Genomic DNA, 19,078 nt, shown 5'->3' with positions numbered 1-19,078 from the left:
GAAAAGTAAATTGAATTATTTCAACTAAAAGAAATTTTAGAAATCCTATGTGATTTTTGGTAACAGAAATATTTCTGTAAAGATATTGAGCAAAATGAATCGCTAGCATTAACCATAGAAATTCAGCTGATCCAGTATTGCTAAGTGTCATTAACATCTCTGTATACTGTTTCCTTCAGCAAACTGTGCCTTCTTATTTCTGTAATGTTTTAAAAATACCTCAATATGAAAATTTAGTAGTTCGTATAATCTCTAAACCACACTATTTAATGTGTCCAGAATTTCATCACATGCTTTAAATCTTACAGCTTGGCATGCATAAATATATATACATGCTTTGTAACAATTAATAAATTTAAGGGACCTCACAAAAGGTCAAAACCAATTCATATAACAGTTCAAAGTTCTTTAAAAATGGATCACCATGGAAGGTTCTTTAATCTGAATCATCGCTACTAAAGTAGGAGCTGTCACAATATTCTGCTGTGTAAAGGAATTTATGAATAGTTGGGTTCATCTTTGGTATCCAGTGTCTCGGCACCAAAAATGTTGAGAGGTTGAACAAATCTACGAACACCTTGTACCTGTCACTGAAAAAATAAAATCAGATGCATTAACTTTAATATGGTAGCCTAGAGATGCCATAATTGGCCTCTACAAAGCCTAATCTTGGTTCAGATCTATCAAATTACATTACAAAGGGTCCTGGGGACTCCCAATGTGTTTGAATGATATACTGCACAAGCCAACCCCCATGATCTTCTAATTGAAAACATCCACTAGTAATGATTTCAGATTCTTTCCACCAAGTGTGGCAGTTCAGACTAGAGCTGAAGGACACAAAGTTGATTTGGATTCATGTGGTTTCAATCTCTATGATTTTTCATTCTTAAATGAGCCACTGAGTGAGACTCACCCAAAACTGCCTTTGGGTCAAAACCATGTTTTTTTCATGGCTTCTACTCACAGTCATTAGCTGATTTAGGCTTGAAATTTAGGTTCATTGAAAAGCCTAAGAGCATTTTGTAACCCTAGCCCAAGTTACATTTGTACTAAAATCCCAAACCTGGTGTATTTCTACTTTGACAGTTTGATGAAAATTACAGATAATTATCTCAAACATAATTCAGGGGAGTGAGCTAAATTAATATTAGAGCAGTTGCCAAAAGCAACAGTGTTTGAAACTACTAGTTGCATAATACTGTCCATCAAATAAACAAAACAAAACAAAAAGATTCCAGCTAGATGAAGAGATGTTTTAATGTATGCTTCAAACAATCCAAAGTGTTTTTTGCATTTTGCTCTCCAGGCACAAAATTCAGCCGTCAAGGTGTAGATACAAATGTAAGCTTCAAGGTTGACTGACTAAATATTAGAAAATATTAAATGACTGAAACTGTGCATATTCCAGAATGAGAGAGAGCTAGGCGAGGCTGAAGCTTCCAGCCCTATTCAGTTGCTCTTATGATGGACGCAACAGGCAGGAAGCTATTTTTCCATCTGAAGTGCTGCACTGGAGAATTGGAGTGAAACATGGAGCCAAGATCCATGACCATCTGTGCCTTGCACAGCAGGAAAGACCAACAATTCTGAAGGATGACAACTCTAACTGGTTAATTAGACACTCCTCCTACTCTCAATTATTGTAATAAACCAATCTTCACATCTGCATTGACTTCTGTGACTATCCCCTCCTGTCACTTGGGGGAAAAAACCAAAACAAAACCTTCTTTCTCACAAGTTGACTGACAAAACACAAAAAGGAACTGAAAAGCTATAAACAGTAAAGCTAATGGCTTTTACCAGCATATGTTCAAGTGTTCCCGGTCCCTAAATTCAAAGAATAGTTTAGCTTTTAAGATAAAAGGTCACCATTTAAACACAGCTATTTATATAAAGACACCAATGTTCAAAGTGTCGGTAGACACTGGTTATGTAATATTAATTGCTTATTGTCAGTAAGTTTGAGGCTATGCTCTTTTTTCTGGAATCTTTCACTAACACTAAAATACTTTTTACCTGGATATGACTAAAAGAAAAGTATTATTCATATTAACGTAAGATACTGTATGCAGATTAAGGAGTGGTAAAGAATAATATTGTGAAGTTTAAATAATTTTTCTTCATGCTTACCTCACTGTTGAGCGCAAATACTGATAGCCTGATGATCCTCCAGTGCCAGCCTTGCTGCCAATCATTCTGTGCACCATGCAGACATGGTTGTCTAAGCAACAGAAATCAATAGAATTTGGCATTTATAACTTATTTTTATATTAAATTGCTGCTTTAGGATACAAACAAAGGTTTGGTTGTAATGATGTTGACCACTGAAATGCCAGTTAAAGCTGGCCAGATAGCAAGTTGTATTGTATCAGTTTCATTTGAGGTTCTCAGGTTCAGGGGAATGCTTATGACCATTTTCCTGGGACATCAGAGATAAAGGTCATAGAGAGGGTGACCCACTAGGTCATCAGGGAGACTTTATCACTCTTCAGCATACTGCATATTGAGTAAGGAATACTGTTAACTGTCGTCCCATAGATTGCAACATGTTTCACCCTGTTATATAGACAGAGGGTAAGAGAGTGCAAAGCATGTTTGGATAGAGAAGAGTCATGAGGTGTGGGGAGAATCTGGGGAATATACAGTAGTTCTCCTAGATAAAAAGATGTTGTCCCAATTTTAGGCACATCATGGAGGTGATAGGTTTAGTTTCAAAAGGAAAGCAATGGCTTTTCCATGTACATGCATCAACATAAGGAGGTGTCACACTTGCCCTCCAGATCAAAGCAAAAGCAGTTGTCCTTAGAATAAGAATGGGAGGAGGTCTTCTGAATTCTAACTGAACACACCTTGGTCACAATTATAGTAATAAAGGGAAAAACAGTCTTGTACCTGAAAGAGATACTACTACAATAAAGAAGGGCAAACTTACATCTCCATTTGGTCATGAGTATATCAATATCCATGAGAGAAGTAATAAGCTGAAAGGGAACCTGAAAGCGAGGCTCCTCTCTTGAAAAATGAAATACAAGACACAAAGAAAGTTGTTATTACCTTACTGATATTTTCTTATGTTTGTCAAAGTACCACTTCAAGTGTGCGTAGCACTGACTTCGGTAATTTTTCCCCCTACATTTCTTCTACCAATACAAAAATCAGTATTCTAATAGGTTCTTTCATTCTCCTAAAATGTGAGTTGCATTTTGTTCCATATTTATAGCAATTTGGCCTTAGGAGAATTTAAGGACCCTGCTAAAGTACAGTATATGATTTAGAATAGCTATTCAACAAATCACAAATTGTGTACATCCACAATTTTTGGTGTATAATATGTCATCTACCCTTGACTTCTTCCTTTTGTCAACATTCCCACTAAATCTTGCAGAAATATTGCCTTATTGTACCTGTAGAAGTAGATCATTAAAGCTCCTTTCAATGCTTTATAAGAGAGTCTTCTTTCTCCTGCAAAATTAAAAATTTTATTAGTTTTTGTGTTAATATTCCTACAAATGTCCAGAGTCCACTATAGTATACAAAAATATATGGAAGGAAAAAAGTATACATTATAGTGTTTAGCTATCAGAGTTGCTTCAAAAGTAGCTGTATACTGAATTCCACCATTATCTGGAAAATTGCCAGATCATCATAAAACTCAAGATTTAAAAAAAGCAAATCACAAGTAACTTTCTAAGGTAACTTTCTTCCTTGTATTTTTAAACTTCTTTTCACAAAGTGTCCAGTTACTGTTATTAAACTACCTTTTTCCAGATGTGAACATAAACCTACCTTTACTAAGAAGATGTTCATGGCGTTTTTCATCAAATAATGAAATAAGAACCTCTTTTTGTTTTTGAAGTTCAGCCAGTAGGTCCTCTTTTTCCTCTGACTCTTGTTTGGCCTTTAAAATAGAAAACAAAATAATTATTTTTAGAAGAGGCCTACACTTTTTGAATTATTTATTAACAGTTGCAATTTTCAGCATCATACTACTATGAATTTACACATTTTGTGTGAGGACCATGTTTTCAAACAAGTTAGATGTACCATTGCCTATGCAAAACGCAATTATTACAACCAGTGCATGCACAAATGTACCTAAATCACCACATCAGTTAGCTAGTTTTCATACCTAGTTGAGATCAATGCATGCACAAGACGAGAACACAATTACATAATTAATTCTTTTTTTAAAAAATCTGTCCTTAAGTTCTTAGAAGTCTGATTTTATAGTTTCTTCATTTGAATGAAGAAAGAAAAAGAAACCCAGCATTTAGAAAGATATTAATCTTAGAGCTGGTCAAAATTTCCCAGATTTTAAATATAGAATTATTTTTTCATTAAAAATGTGATTTGAACTAAAGAAATTCAATCCTCAAAATTCATGAGAGCATTTTGTTAGATACATAATCACTCACATCTGGATATTTTTTGTCCTCCTGAGCAACTAAATGATTTGTTTTTAAAAGCAAAACATTCTTCTCCTGCTAATATTCATATATAGTTCAATAAGTTCAATATCAGTATGCGGAAATCCCTTCTTGTCAAACCCATATATACCATTTAGTAAAGCTACGTGAAACAGCACAGTTCCATCTCACAATGGCGTATGCAAACATTTCCTTCCATAGGGATTCCCATGGGCTTATTCTTATAAGAGTTGCACTTTGATCTTCAAACTCAAGTGCCTGGGGTGAAATTCTGGCCCCAATGAAGTCAATGGCAAAACTCTTATTGACTTCACTGGAGTCAGGATTTCAACCTTGTTTTTTGCAAACAAAAAATCACTCAAATAGCACACGTTTTAGAAGTCAAATTATAAACTGGTCCATATATGCCTGAAACAAGTGCATAGTTCCGTTGCTCCTTAAAAACAAAGTTTGTTTAAGACTGAATGAACCAAGGGAAAGGAACAGTGATTGGGTTAAAATGTTAAACTAAAATGGCAGGATCTTCTTTTATCACATATCTTATGCTTATTGATAGACTTAAGGACACATAACTTACCTGAACCATTGCCAGTTCCTTTTCTAGACTTTTTAAAACATTCACTTCCAATTTTCCCCAGAAATTAAATCCTTCTGGTTCTAGTCCTGGTGTTCTTTCTAGCCATGCCTTAAAAATAAAATAACATAAAGCAAATAGGTGATACAGATCATGAGTTACTCTTAAATGATCCTACAGCTGGAAGACAAACTCCCCAATTCTAATCCCATCTAACATTGACTCCCTCTGTAGATCTAGACAAGTCACATCAGCCCAAAAAGTGTTTAGGGATCTCACTCCCTTTGATTTCAATAAAATGCCTAAATACCTTTGAGAAACTGGGAATTTCTCTCTCAATCAATTTCTCCTTCCAAAAATTGGGTAAGAATATGAATTTAAAATAGAGCAGGTCTACATTTAAACACTTACCTCCACTAACTGCAGAAGTGTTGGCTCCTGCTCTGATTTAAGCAGCAGTTCATTCTCATGTCCCTTGAAGTTGTCACGGTAATGCCTTCTGTTATAAGGGACTCTCAGGCTCTGTGGGACACCAATCTTATTCTCTAATAGGCGAAACTGCAGGCTCTGAAAACCTGATGCTGGGCTTAAGTAATCTCTTTGGGTATGGAAAAAGATAGAGTAATGACATATTATTTCAAAAATAAGGGTATATTGTGGTTTTCCTATCCATAACTAAATATATATATATAGACATTTCCAACATTAAAAGCATATCAAACAAATGCTCTGAAAAACCACAACATTGACATTTCCTTTGTTGCAACCCAGATATCACAATGAAAATCTGATTTCTTTATTTTTAAGTAAATAACAGCAAATTATATATTGAAATCAATATTTAAAAAAAAAACATGTTCAGAAGGAAATTTAATATGAATATTAATTTATTTCTAAACATATATAGCCAAACAGGTATTAAGAAAGGTGTCTTGAATCATTAAAATTAAAATAAACTATGATATGTTTATTGGTATTTAAATTATTCCATAGATCAGAACAATTTTTTGTCAGGGTTTTTTTCTGGACAAAAGGATAAAGTGTCGGTGTCATCATGGCTAGTTTTTGTTATGTGGGACTGATGTAAAATTAAACCATGTTGGCAAGTTGGAAGAACTAATTAATAAGGATCGCCATGATTCCCATTCCCTGGCAAATTTAGTGGTTCAAAAATAAGGGATATTGTGGTTATAATAATGGAATTGAAAGTCGTTGACTTGGTTGTATAATTGCCTATTATACAATAATACATTTCTGAAAATTTCAATTAAGAATCTCTCAAAATAGATGGTTAATCCACTTATTTTCTCTCTCTCTCTCCCTGTTTTTTTTTTTTAATTTAAAAATGGGGAAAAAGGATTATGGCAACCTTTAAGGACCATGAGTGATGTTTTCTGGGGTATTATGAAGAGAATTAGGGAGAATTAGAAGGCAAATATATGGGTTGCCAAAAGGATCCATGAGGGGATGGGAGCTGGATGACATGACCACAGGTGACCCAAGTGGAAACCACAGGAAAGTTAGGAATGGCAGTGCATGGAGCAATAGTGGAACTTGGGCGTGAAAGAATTAGGAGTTCTTTCCTGGAAATGAGACAGGCAGATGGATCTCAGAAGCCAGGCCAGCAGCCAGAAAGAGGTATACAAGGTTCCAGGCAATACTGTCTGCTTCTATCGGTAGATGGAGAGGAGAAATTCCTGGTGGGGAAACGGGGAAGTGAAGAGAGATGGAGGGTTGGTGGCAAAAACCTGACAGCAACATGCTGCTTCCCACAGGCTTGGGGAACATTATATTTCAGTGATCAAGGACCACTGCAAACCTTATGAAATTTAGATGTGTGAAGCCCCAGAAGCAATGGGTTAAAACATCGAGCTCATGCTCTAGATGTGGAGCGTGGGTTTCTCTCACCCACACAAGTTTATGAATTGACATAAAATGTTGCAGAGAACATGTGGCTGTGAATAGTGTAAAGAAATTGCTAAGTCTTAACTTGGCATTACCGAATGACAGGACATTTTGGTTATTTACATACTGTTATTATAGTTTTGTAGTGGTGATCTCAGCTAGCAAAGTCACAAACAAATAATTAAGACAAACATCTGTTTAAAAACCTCAGAATACACTGGACTTGCAATCAAGTTAGAGACCATTATTGACCTTTATCTTTTATTAGTACAGCTGCTTCTCTTTCAAATACACACTTATTGTGCTGACCTAACTGATTTAGTTCTTCAGCTGAGTGGTAGAGGCTCACGCTTTCAGTTCTGAAAGTCCTGGATTCAAACCACACTGTTCGCTCTAGTGAGGACCTTTACATAAACATTGATGTTAATCAATAAATAATATTTACCTGAAATCAAAGAAGTCCAATGCAGTCATAGTTTCTAGAATTGAAAATTGCTCCACAAGTAATTTAAGGATCATTGAAATTCTGTGCATTCGAGCAACGACCTTGAGCATATTTCTCTCGTCTCTCACCTTATTAGAAAAGAAATATTTATGACCAGATTGAGAATGATGAGCCAATATGCCATTTATACCTGTGTGTTCTACTCATCAATCTTTTTTAGGGCGTTATTTACCCATCACTGCAGTATCTCAGTGTATTCCATGTAAAAATCAATAGCAAAGTTTTGTATTTAATGTAGACTCATGCATATAATTAAAATAATATTTTTTAGGCTTTAAATATACTTAAAAGATCAACTATGAGGGCTTTTTGCTCTGGCTGCTTACTCATTCTAACTGGGTCAGTTATAAAGGAGTTATTTTTCCCATGTTTTTAAACTCAAAAAGTTACTGAAAGAGTTGTGGCACCTTATAGACTAACAAATTTACTTGGGCATAAGCTTTCATGGGCTAAAACCCACTTCATCAGATGCATGGAGTGGAAAATACAGTAGGGAAGATATATATAACAGTACACAGATCAGACATCAAGAATTATACATTCAAAAACCAGTAGGAGAACACTTCAACCTTCCTGGACACTCAATAACAGACTTAAAAGTGGCAAGTGTTCAAAAAAAATACACTTCAAAAACAGTCTCCAATGAGAAATTGCAGAAATGGAATTAATTTGCAAACTGGACACCATCAAATTAGGCCTGAATAAAGATTGGGAGTGGATGTGTCACTACAAGAACTAAAAAAAAAAACTAATCTCCCCATGCTAATTTGCCTCTACTGTTCTCACACCTTCTTGTTAACTGTCTGAAATGAGCCACTCTGATTACCACAACAAAAGTGATTTTTCATCCTGTTGATACTAGCCCACTTTAATTGATTTGTCTCAACTCCCGCACTGTGTAAGACAACTCCTATCTTTTCACGTACTGCTATATATATCTTCCTACTGTATTTTCCACTCCATGCATCCGATAAAGTGGGTTTTAGCCCACGAAACTTATGCTCAAATAAATGTGTTAATCTATAAGGTGCCACAATGACTCCTCGTTGTTTTTGCTCTTACAGACTAACATGGCTACCACTCTGAAAACTGAAAGAGTTGAAATTCTAGGCCAAAGTCATCCAGTGTAATTCAATTAGAGACAGTGGAGAAGCAGGCCAGAGGAAGCAGGAGAGATAATGTGGCTAAGAAAGTGGTGTGGCACAGCTGAGAAGATGCTTGCTAGCAAGCAGAAGGAGGGAATAAAGGAAGAAGCAGGAAAAGTGAGTGGGGAAGGAACTGCAGTTCCCAAGCCAACTCTGTGTCAACACGTCCATTGCCTTCAGGATTCCACTTGAGATTGCTAAGGCAGTCAATGAGCACAACCAAGAAATATCAAAGGATGGATGAAAATGCTACATTTTAATCTTTTTCATAATCCTCCCACTGGTTTCTGAATTTCAATTTTTCAACATTTTAAATTACATTTCAGTAAAAATATTACTTTCAAGGAGAAACATATCCCATTTTAGAGATGGTTGGAATTTTGCTGAATTTCAGATTTCAACAAAAATAATCAACATACTAAATTTCAGGGAAAAAAAGGGAATTAATTTTTCATGAAACTTTTTGCATCATTTTTTCCACATTTTACTACCAGGTCTACTTCCAAACAATGCTACGTATCTTTATAATATCCACAAGTGCTGGATTTTCATTTACAACTATCAGTTTATTATTAAAATCACATACAGCCAGCCATCTCTGATTGACAACACATCGCAGGAAACTCAAGACTTTGTCATTACAATTCACAAGTGTATTAAGAATTTCACTTTGGGGCAGTGTTAATAAATCTTCAAAATATTCACCTTTTTTTTTTCAGGTTTCATCATGTAAGCATCTGCTGTTGATTTGATAATTCCTCACCAGCTTCATCAAATCACATCCAAATACTAGAGAATTTTTTACTACTTTATTTACCAGCAATTTATACACTGATGGATAAAAAAAAACACATTAAATATTTTGCATAATTGGACCAGAAAATTCAAAGGTAAGGGACACTTTCAACATACAAATAATAATTTTAAATAATTTATATTTTTTAAAAAATATAGGCAGATAGCCTATAAGACAGTGATTTTTTGAAAATATAAGTTATTTAAAATTATTATTTGTATGTTGAAAGTGTCCCTTACCTCTGAATTTTCTGGTCCACTTATGCAAAATATTTAATATTTTTTTAAACATCAGTGTATAAAATTGCTTGTCTATAAAACAGGGAAAAATTCTCTAGTATATTATATATAATTTTCTCCTAGCCATCCTTTTTTGGCAGTAAAATAATTCTGGGTTAGTATTTGCAAACCACACAGACAGCCATCATCAGAGCTTTTGAGAAGTTTGGCCAAAGCAATTGCTCCTGAAGAGTGATCTGTGTGGTCAGTTACTTTAGAGGATATAGTCCTCAGAACAGTGCATGATTTTACAGATCAAAATATGTGGACTATCATAATGGCAAAGTGGTGTCACTAAAGACCTGAATTTCAGCCTTAAATCTCATTTTGGGGGTATGTGTTGATTTGGTAAAAATCAAACTTTCAGAAAGAGGCTTGGGTTTTCATACGATAAATATTTGCACATAACTTACACGACCATTCTGAAAGATCACCCGAACTGAGTCCAGTTCCCACAGAATCTGCTTAAACCAAAGTTCATAAGCTACAATAAGAAAGGCATTGCTAGTGTTAATTTCATTGGCATTGCTGGTATGTAGAAAGAAGTTAGGCAAGTAGATTAGGAGGTTAATTTCCAAATTTATTGTTAAACCTTAATTTAAAATTAATGTTCTATTTCCATGTGATTGAGGTGTAAGAAATACTGATTTACAAATGTGCCTGCTGTTTAAAGAATCTTTCCCTTCTTCAGACCATTGTTGCATTGAATAATTTAGCACCTGAGACTGTTAACAGAACTAATTACAGTATATTCACTTTTAGAACTTTAGGGTGGCATATATTAACAACAGTTGGGCAGAGGGGAATACCTGGCCAGGCTACCAAGACAAACCAGTTCTCTTACACAAAGCACCATGGGATGTGTAATGTCCAAACAGATAAGATGGAACCTCAGTTTTAGGATGTCATCTAAAAGAGACCCAAATACAGTAAACAGCATAGTACTCAATCTACTATTTTAGAGGGCTGAATCTGCTCCACCACAACTAGTTCAGAGAAGTCTAGGTGTTCTAAACCTGAGACTTAGGTCACTAAGCCATCTCCATTCTTATCAGGGGTGGCTCTATGTATTTTGCTGCCCCAAGCACGGCAGTCAGGCGGCTTTCAGTGGAATGCCTGCGGGAGGTCCACCGGTCCCGCGCCTTCGGTGTACCCACCACTGAATTACTGCCGATACCACGGGACCGGCGGACCTCCCGCAGGCATGCGCCCAAAGGCAGCCTGAAAGCCACCCTCACAGCGATCAGCACGCTGCTCCCCGCAGCTTGCTGCCCGAGGCACACACTTGCTGCACTGGTGCCTGAAGCTGCCCCTGATTTTTCTGTTTATAATTAATAATGTTGAAGGGTATTCTCATTCTCTACTAAAACTCTTCAAATATGGATTATGGACTCACACAACACAAATACTGTGTTGTCATGGGAATGGGAGAGAAAGCTGGTATTCATGTAACTCAAAACAATTTCTGTACTGCATGTTTTAGCTCCAAACAAACAAATGGTGTGATTGCATCAAACAATAACCTTTTTCTGTCCCGCAGCTTACCTTGATGGGTCACAATGAAAAGATGCTCATCATGGATCTTGTTTCCCTTTTTTTCACTCTGCAGCTCCTGAGCATTCAATATTTTGTCCAGCTTTAAAAGAAAGAATTTTTGTAATAATCTCAAACTCCACTGTTGGTTTTGGACAAAATGATCCTGATGGGAACTTATGTGAATATTACAAAAAAAAAACACTAAACAAACAAACAAAAAAAACTAACAGGTCTTTATTTATTCTTCATTTTAATAGTAAGCCAATCCGTTGATTTTTTTCTGTTGTTTATATCTGGAAGTAGATGAAAGAAATATGATTCTCCCACCTTCCATAGGGCTATTTGGAGTAAAGTACTATTTGGAAAACATACCTTATGAGAAGGGCCCTACCAAATCCATGGTCATAAAAACCATCATGGACTGTGAAATCTGGTCTCCTCCCTGAAATCTGTTCTTTTATGTGCTTTTACCTTATACCAGGGGTTGGCAACCTTTCAAAAGTGGTGTGCCGAGCCTTCATTTATTCACTCTAATTTAAGGTTTCATGTGCCAGTAATATATTTTAACGTTTTTAGAAGGTCCCTTTCTGTAAGTCTAAAATATATAATTAAACTATTGTTGCATATAAAGTAAATAAGGTTTTTAAAATGTAGAAGAAGCTTCATTTAAAATTAAATTAAAATGCAGAGGCCCCCCGGCTGGTGGCCAGGACCCAGGCAGTGTGAGTATCACTGAAAATCAGCTTGCATGCCGCCTTCGGCACGTGCACCATAGGTTGCCTACCCCTGCCTTATACTATACAGATTTCATGGGGGAGACCAGTGTTTCTCAAATTGGGGGTCCTGACCCAAAAGGCAGTTGAAGGGGGGATCACAAGGTTATTTAAGGGGGAGGTGTCATAAACAGATAGCTAAGGGTTAATGTCTCTTTCACCTGAAGCACCTGACCAGAGGACCAATCAGGAAACCGGATTTTTTCAACTTTGGGTGGAGGGAATTTTGTGTCTGAGGTCTTTGTTTTCTGTCTGCCTGCTTTCTCTGAGCTTTGGAGAAGTAGTTTCTGCTTTCTAATCTTCTGTTTCTAAGTGTAAGGACAAAGAGATCAGATAGTAAGTTATATGGTTTCTTTTCTTTGGTATTTGCATGAATATAAGTGCTGGAGTGCTTTGATTTGTATTCTTTTTTGAATAAGGCTGTTTATTCATATTTCTTTTAAGCAATTAACCCTGTATTTGTCACCTTAATACAGAGATACCATTTGTATGTATTTTTCTTTCTTTTTTATATAAAGCTTTCTTTTTAAGACCTGTTGAAGTTTTCTTTACTGGGAAATTTCAGGGAAATTGAGTCTGTACTCACCAGGGAATTGGTGGGAGGAAGAAATCAGGGGGAGATCTGTATGTCTTGGATTTGCTAGCCTGATTTTGCATTCCCTCTGGGTGAAGAGGAAAGTGCTTTTGTTTCCAGGACTGGGAACGGAGAGGGGGAGTCACTCTATTTGGATTCACAGAGCTTGTGTCTGTGTATCTCTCCAGGAGCACCTGGAGGGGGGAAGGGAAAAAGGATTATTTCCCTTTGTTGTGAGACTCAAGGGATTTGGGTCTTGGGGTCCCCAGGGAAGGTTTTTCAGGGGGACCAGAGTGCCCCAAAACACTCTAATTTTTTGGGTGGTGGCAGCAAGTACCAGGTCCAAGCTGGTAACTAAGCTTGGAGGTTTTCATGCTAACCCCCATATTTTGGACGCTAAGGTCCAAATCTGGGACTCAAGGTATGATAGGGGGTTGTTCACAGTGTTGCCCAGGGATGGCTCTATGTATTTTGCCACCCCAAGCACGGCAGTCAGGTGGCTTTCAGCAGTATGCCTGCAGGAGGTCCGCTGGTAACACAGATTCGGCGGTGTGCCTGCGGGAGGTCCACTGGTCCTGCACCTTTGGCGTACCTGCCGTCGAATTGCCGCCGAAGCCGTGGGACCGGCGGACCTCCCGCAGGCATGCCGCCAAAGGCAGCCTGACTGCTGCCGTCATGGTGACCAGCAGGTCACCCCTGCGGCTTGCCACCCCAAGCACACACTTGCTGCGCTGGTGCCTGGAGCCGCCCCTGGTATTGCCACCCTTATTTCTGCACTGTCTTCAGAGCTAGGTGGCCAGAGAGCAATGCCTGTTAGCCAGACACCCAGCTCTTAAGACAGTGTTCTGCCAGCAGCAGTGCATAAGCAAGGGTGGCACCTGGCCAGCAGCTGCCGCTCTCCAGCTGCCCAGCTCTGAAGGCAGAGCATCACTGCCAGCAGCAGCACAGAAGTAAGGGTAGCAGTACTGCAAAGCCCCCCCACACATACACAATAACCTTGCGACCCCCCCAACTGCTTTTTGAGTCGACACCCCTACAATTACAACACCATGAAATTTCAGATTTAAATATCTGAAATCATGAAATTTATTATTTTTTAAATCCTATGCTTGTGAAATTGACCAAAATGGACCATGAATTTGGTAGGGCCCTAATTATGAGATACTGGAAGTCTAGATGCTCAGTTTATTTAGTTTATCGAAGAGAATGTTAAGGGGTGATTTGGTCACACTCTAAATATCTACATAAGGAACAGAAATTTGGTAGAGGGCTCTTCAGTCCTGCAGACAAAACTATAATAAGATCCAATGTCTGAAAGCTAAAGCTCAACAAATTCATATGAGAAATAAAGCACAATTTTTCAACAGTGAGGACAATTAAATCACTGGAACAAATTACCAAGGGTTGTGATGTTTTCTCCATCACTAGAAGTTTTAAAATTAAGATAGGCTGTTTTTCTAAAAGATATGCTCTAGTTCAACCACTGCTATTGAACTTGAAACAGGAATTAATTCAGGGAAATTGTTTGTGTTATGCAGGAGGTCAGATTAGATGATCACAAAGGTTGCTTGTGGTTTTAAAATCTGTTAATCTGTAACATGAAGAAAAATGGCAAAATCTAGCCATCTATTGACTGTCAGATACTTGTGCATTCTTTCAGGCAGTATAGTTCAGAAAGCCATTTGAACAGCTTTTTCATTTGCTTTTTCTTAAAGAAGATAAGGAAGGGATGGGAAAGGAAAATAGCTAATGTAGTCTATAAATCATATGTGAATGAAATTCACTTTCAGTGAGGCAGAAGTCCTGTAGAAAAAATGCTCTGGTGATCATCTGATTAAAGACTGTATTGTATGCAGACACACAAGCGTGCTGAATCAAAGTTGCCTGGGAATCTTATCACTGGCATTTCCTAAATTCTGAGTGCTTGACATCGTTCTTTTAATGAAGGTTGTTTTTAAATGTAATTAAGTAATTATGCAAATATTAGGACAAATTCTGTTTAAGTCTAGAGTAACTAAACTTATTTCGGCTTACATCAGTGCAACTGATGAAAGAACTGGGTCCATGAGCTAAATTTACAACATTTTACAGACACTTAGATGTATTTTTTTTTCAGATTACAGCACAGGGATTTAATCACAATGGCTAATGAGAACTGCAGAGCCCCTGCTGAGCATACTGAGAGTTTGCCCTGGTTAACCATCTGCCAAAACAATGAATCTTCTGCTTTGCTGTGATTTATCAAGGTGATGTGTTATATGCATCTCAGTGTAACTCTCTACTTCAGCCCTTCCCCATTCACAATTTAGCTGCAGGACTAAAAATAATTCCTGTCTAAACAACAAAATCCAATTTGTTTCCTCAACAAGTTAAAAAATAATCAAGCATCCCATTGACATTAACAGGTATGTGAGCTGTCATGGAATCTGCGGTGGGAGCTTGTTTAACTCAAATGACAAGAGATATAGTTGCCTGTGGATACATCCTGAAAGCTGGGAGTGGAACAGGGATCAGAAGGACTTGCCTTGATTGTTGGCCTTCGCTGGCAGAGGGAGGGAAAGGAAAATGCCATTCGTCAACATCTCAAATTGTAACAGGCATCAGGGCAGTAACATAATCTAATCTTCACACTTACATGTAGATAGTCGCCATAGATAAGTCCACCTTTGCTGGCTTTATTCAGCCCTTCTTGTGACTTGTTTTCTTCCTCATCCTCCAAAGACAGTTTATTAAAATTAAATCTAGGAATAGAAGAAAATTACTAAAGAAAATAACAGAGCTAAAAATGTCAGAGAAATAATTGTGCCTAAAATTCAAGCACTGATCTGCTTTGGTCACTCAGTTTCATGAACATATGTGATAAGCAAAATAAACAGCATATATCTAGCTTCAATCTTTATAACACACATAACACTATAGTATCTAGGTCCTTTCATATCTAGTATATCCCAATAGCTAATGCTCAAAAGAGTTCTTAGTCCAGCTCCCTTCATTAGTATTGTCTATATAGTTATTTAAACCTTGGTAGTTGATAAATATCCTCCTTTTGAATTTTACACTTAATGTTCACATTGTATCTATCATGTTAACTGACATTATTCAGTAAATAGAGAAATATACTCACTGATATTTGTTCCCCCAAAACGGGCACCCACTCATGGCTCCAGAATCCAGTAACTCGCTGAGCAATGTTCCCCAGGGATATATTCTACCAACATTCACAAACCTGCTGCAGTTGCCTTTTATGTAACCTGATCTTAGTGTACTGGCCAATCCCCTACTACTCCATCTGCCAATCCCCATCATTCAGTAATAATTACAGAAGCTACCCAGACACAAACCTCAGTAAGTATTTGTTTTATTGGCTGTTCAGTTAGTTGAGTCACCCAAAACAAGAAGAGTTGCAATGCTCACGTTGGTCAAATGTCATGTACTGTGCGCAGCTTTCACTAAAGTTCTTCTGACCTTGGTCATTTTCAGGGAGGCACATACTCTGGGATCAAAACTAATACAAATAAAAAAAAATCAATGGTAATTGTGTGCATGAGTCAAGGGCAGAGTATGGCTCTAAATATTGAATCTCATGGATTACTGAAACAGGATTGTAATCTTTAAACCCTAAAGTCAAAATTTCAAGGCACTTTTGATGAAAAATGAGTGAAGTCTGTATTGGGAAGAGACAGACTAAATCCCAAAGGTGGCCTGAAGCCCTTCTGGAATTAACTCCAAAAAAAATTTTTTTTAAAGATTACTTACACAGTCACACCAATTAAAAGCAAAACAATTATTTCATTAATAAATATCCATGTAAATTCTCATAGAGCAGATAACTTCCCAGGGGTTTACATATACTAGGGTTTCTTAACTCTTGAACTATATTCTCATGTAAAAATCCCATTCATATTTGTTGACAATGGTTACTCAGTTCTGTTTAATCATCAGCTTAACCCACAATGGAGTAACTGACACACATGTTGGAGTAGCTGAGATATGGCTCTTTCTCCTCTGTGCCCCCAAGTTGCCAGGATTTTCAAGAGAAACATTATCAATGTTCTGTTTTATTGCAAACACTTCAGCCACTCCCCTAAGCATCAGAGTCTGCCTGTGATACCTCATGACAACCCTCTGATGCCGTCAGCTGCTCTTCCCCCTGTGAACTAACACATTTTCATACCCAAGGTGTGTGGTAATGGAAGATATAAGCTCCCAAATCAAGTAACTTTAAAGTCTTTACAAATAAAGGGCTAAATTGTGCTTTAAACACAATAGCCATGTAAAGAGAAGATTGAGTGACTGGAGCAACCAAGCAGAAATGATGAGGCATTCTGCTGGTGCAGTGCAAAAAACATCACAGTACTCTGAACACTTTCTTTTCTGATTCAGCAACAGCTGAACAATCAATCACATAAGGTATGGGTCAGACAGGATGCAACACAAAGAAAATTCCTCCTGACATCTCCAAAATGCTTAAAATATCTTAAAGGGTTAGGCATCTGATGAGCCCCAAATAGCTTTAAGGGGGGGAACTCCCACCACCTTGATAACACCCATAAAGCATACTAAATGAAAATGGAAAATATCACAGTACCCTGAACACCACCGTTGCTTCATTGACAAAGATTTATAATTTCCTTCTGACTGCTGGCCCCATATGGCTCCTCAGCTAGGTGTGTATTTTTGAGGGATGATGCCAAGTACTTTCTTGTTTATAGAGGTGACTCTTGACATTTCAGTGTAATTATGTGAGAATGGTGGATACATTTCTCCATGCTTTTGGATGAGACATATGGAAGCAGGAGTGTGCCTGCCACAAGTTGCCAAACAAATGTTGAGGTGCGAAGGGGGAAATACCCTCCACTTCCCAATAATAGCAAACATGTAGCTAGTCTGTATACTGCTCCACTGTGGCATAGCTCGGAAAACATTCAATTCACCATGTTTCAAAATGCCCTAGTTATGGGCAGCACATACAAGAAGCGTGGAAAGGCTAAGCCTCCCCAAAATAATTTGCCCAAATAATCAGGAAAAAAAGGCTGGCCATGAAGGGGGAAAAATGCTGGATGCATGTTGGCTCCCTTTGGAGGCTCATCATTTGCATTGTTTTTCACTTTTCAGCAACACTCCATGCTGTGGCAGGGGGCGCCTCTCTTCCTTTTCCTGCCTTTGCTGGGTGGGTGGCCTAGCTCCCCCCTGTCCTGCTGCCTGCCCTCGGCCTTGCCATCCACCTGCTCATGGGCTCAGGCTGCCTTACTGCTCCAGAGGGAGGCTTTGGTGCTGCCTATGCAGTTGGCCACTGCCCCTGCATTTGAAATCTGACACCTACTGATTTACCAGAGATTTCAAATGAGCTTTGGAAAGCAGGCTGCCTGCCACCTTTGAACGTGAGTCTTCCTGTACATCATTTGGTTTAGTAAATACAAGGCAAAACTATGGAGTAGCGTCCCCAAACAAAAGACTCACGTGCCACCTATGGCCTAGTGTCCTGTATCCTCACATCTGCGTCTTCCAGCAGTTTCTCTACTATTTCACCAGCAGCCAAGGATCTCAGTTATGTAATAATATGAAATATAAACGTCCAACGTGATACAAAAAAATTATTCTCAACATCTTCAAAAGATCACAAAGATATTGGCCAAAGGGCTCTATGTATGGTTCATCTCAAGCGCTATCTGGGCCACAAATAAAATCTCCTAATCATGCTTAAGGTGCATCATGCTGATATTAAGAACATCTACATGAGAATTCTGCAGTCTGTACATTCAATGTTGCTGCATCAGTGCAGAAGTGTGGGGTCCCCAGAGCCAATAAAACAACAAGATGTTCAACCAGACCCCAGAATGACAGAATAATCTGAGCACCAATAGTCATTACAGTCACTTAGTCTTACTCAGCTCCCTTGGCTGTCACTGATCTATCCATGCAGTCACATGAACTGACATTCAGAAGACACAGACACCTACATTTTCAAAAGTAGCTAGTGATTTTGGTTGCCAAAGTTGACATACTTTAAAGATGCTAGATTTTCAGAAGAAGTATGCTCAGCACTTTGAAAAATTGAGGCCCTTCTAGAGGGGATCAAATTGAGTAGCCAAAAACTGAGGCAGCCAAAATCACTAGCACCTTTTGAAAACTTAAGTCTACATGTGTCTTATGAATCCTAGTGCATGTGGCTGCATGGATAATTCTTCACTTTTGAAAATTTAGATTTAACATTTAGAATAAGAAAGTCATTAATATGTGGGTCCCTCACATACGTGTTTAAAAATCAATATGACAGCAGAACTCCTTCCTTATTTGACTCCTTGGCTAGGTGTGCAATTTCTAGGGATGATGCCAATGACTTCACTTCCCTGCTGTTGAGTCTTTATGCTGAAAGTTGAATCTTTTGACATTCCAGTATAGTGATGAGAGGAACATGGATACGTTTCCCCTTGGTTTCACTTGAGATATGAGCAAACTAGACTGTATCCTTCAAAAGCGGAGGGGTGTCAGTGTTGGAAATGTCATTTTTATGGTAGAAAGGCTTTTTCCAAAGAGGAAGTTTTCTGAGCAACTGGAGGAA

At 37.9% G+C, this 19,078-nt stretch overlaps 1 protein-coding gene across 1 annotated transcript; it reads right to left on the bottom strand.

Moving 5' to 3' along the window:
• Nucleotides 1-436: 436 nt before the first annotated feature.
• TDO2 (tryptophan 2,3-dioxygenase) lies at nt 437-15,707 on the bottom strand. The gene is made up of 12 exons (XM_050946585.1): nt 15,641-15,707; nt 15,152-15,257; nt 11,179-11,269; nt 10,047-10,117; nt 7,355-7,482; nt 5,416-5,602; nt 5,008-5,115; nt 3,790-3,901; nt 3,408-3,465; nt 2,936-3,015; nt 2,134-2,224; nt 437-590 (listed from the first exon to the last, which is right to left on the bottom strand). The coding sequence occupies exons 1-12, from the start codon at nt 15,673-15,675 to the stop codon at nt 437-439; spliced, it is 1,221 nt and encodes a 406-aa protein (XP_050802542.1). The 5' UTR covers nt 15,676-15,707.
• Nucleotides 15,708-19,078: the final 3,371 nt, after the last annotated feature.

This window comes from Gopherus flavomarginatus, chromosome 3 (assembly GCF_025201925.1).
Source record: "Gopherus flavomarginatus isolate rGopFla2 chromosome 3, rGopFla2.mat.asm, whole genome shotgun sequence".
NCBI lineage: Eukaryota > Metazoa > Chordata > Testudines > Testudinidae > Gopherus > Gopherus flavomarginatus.
The sequence above is the reverse complement of the archived record's forward strand: the minus strand, read 5'-3'. Positions and strand labels throughout refer to the sequence as shown.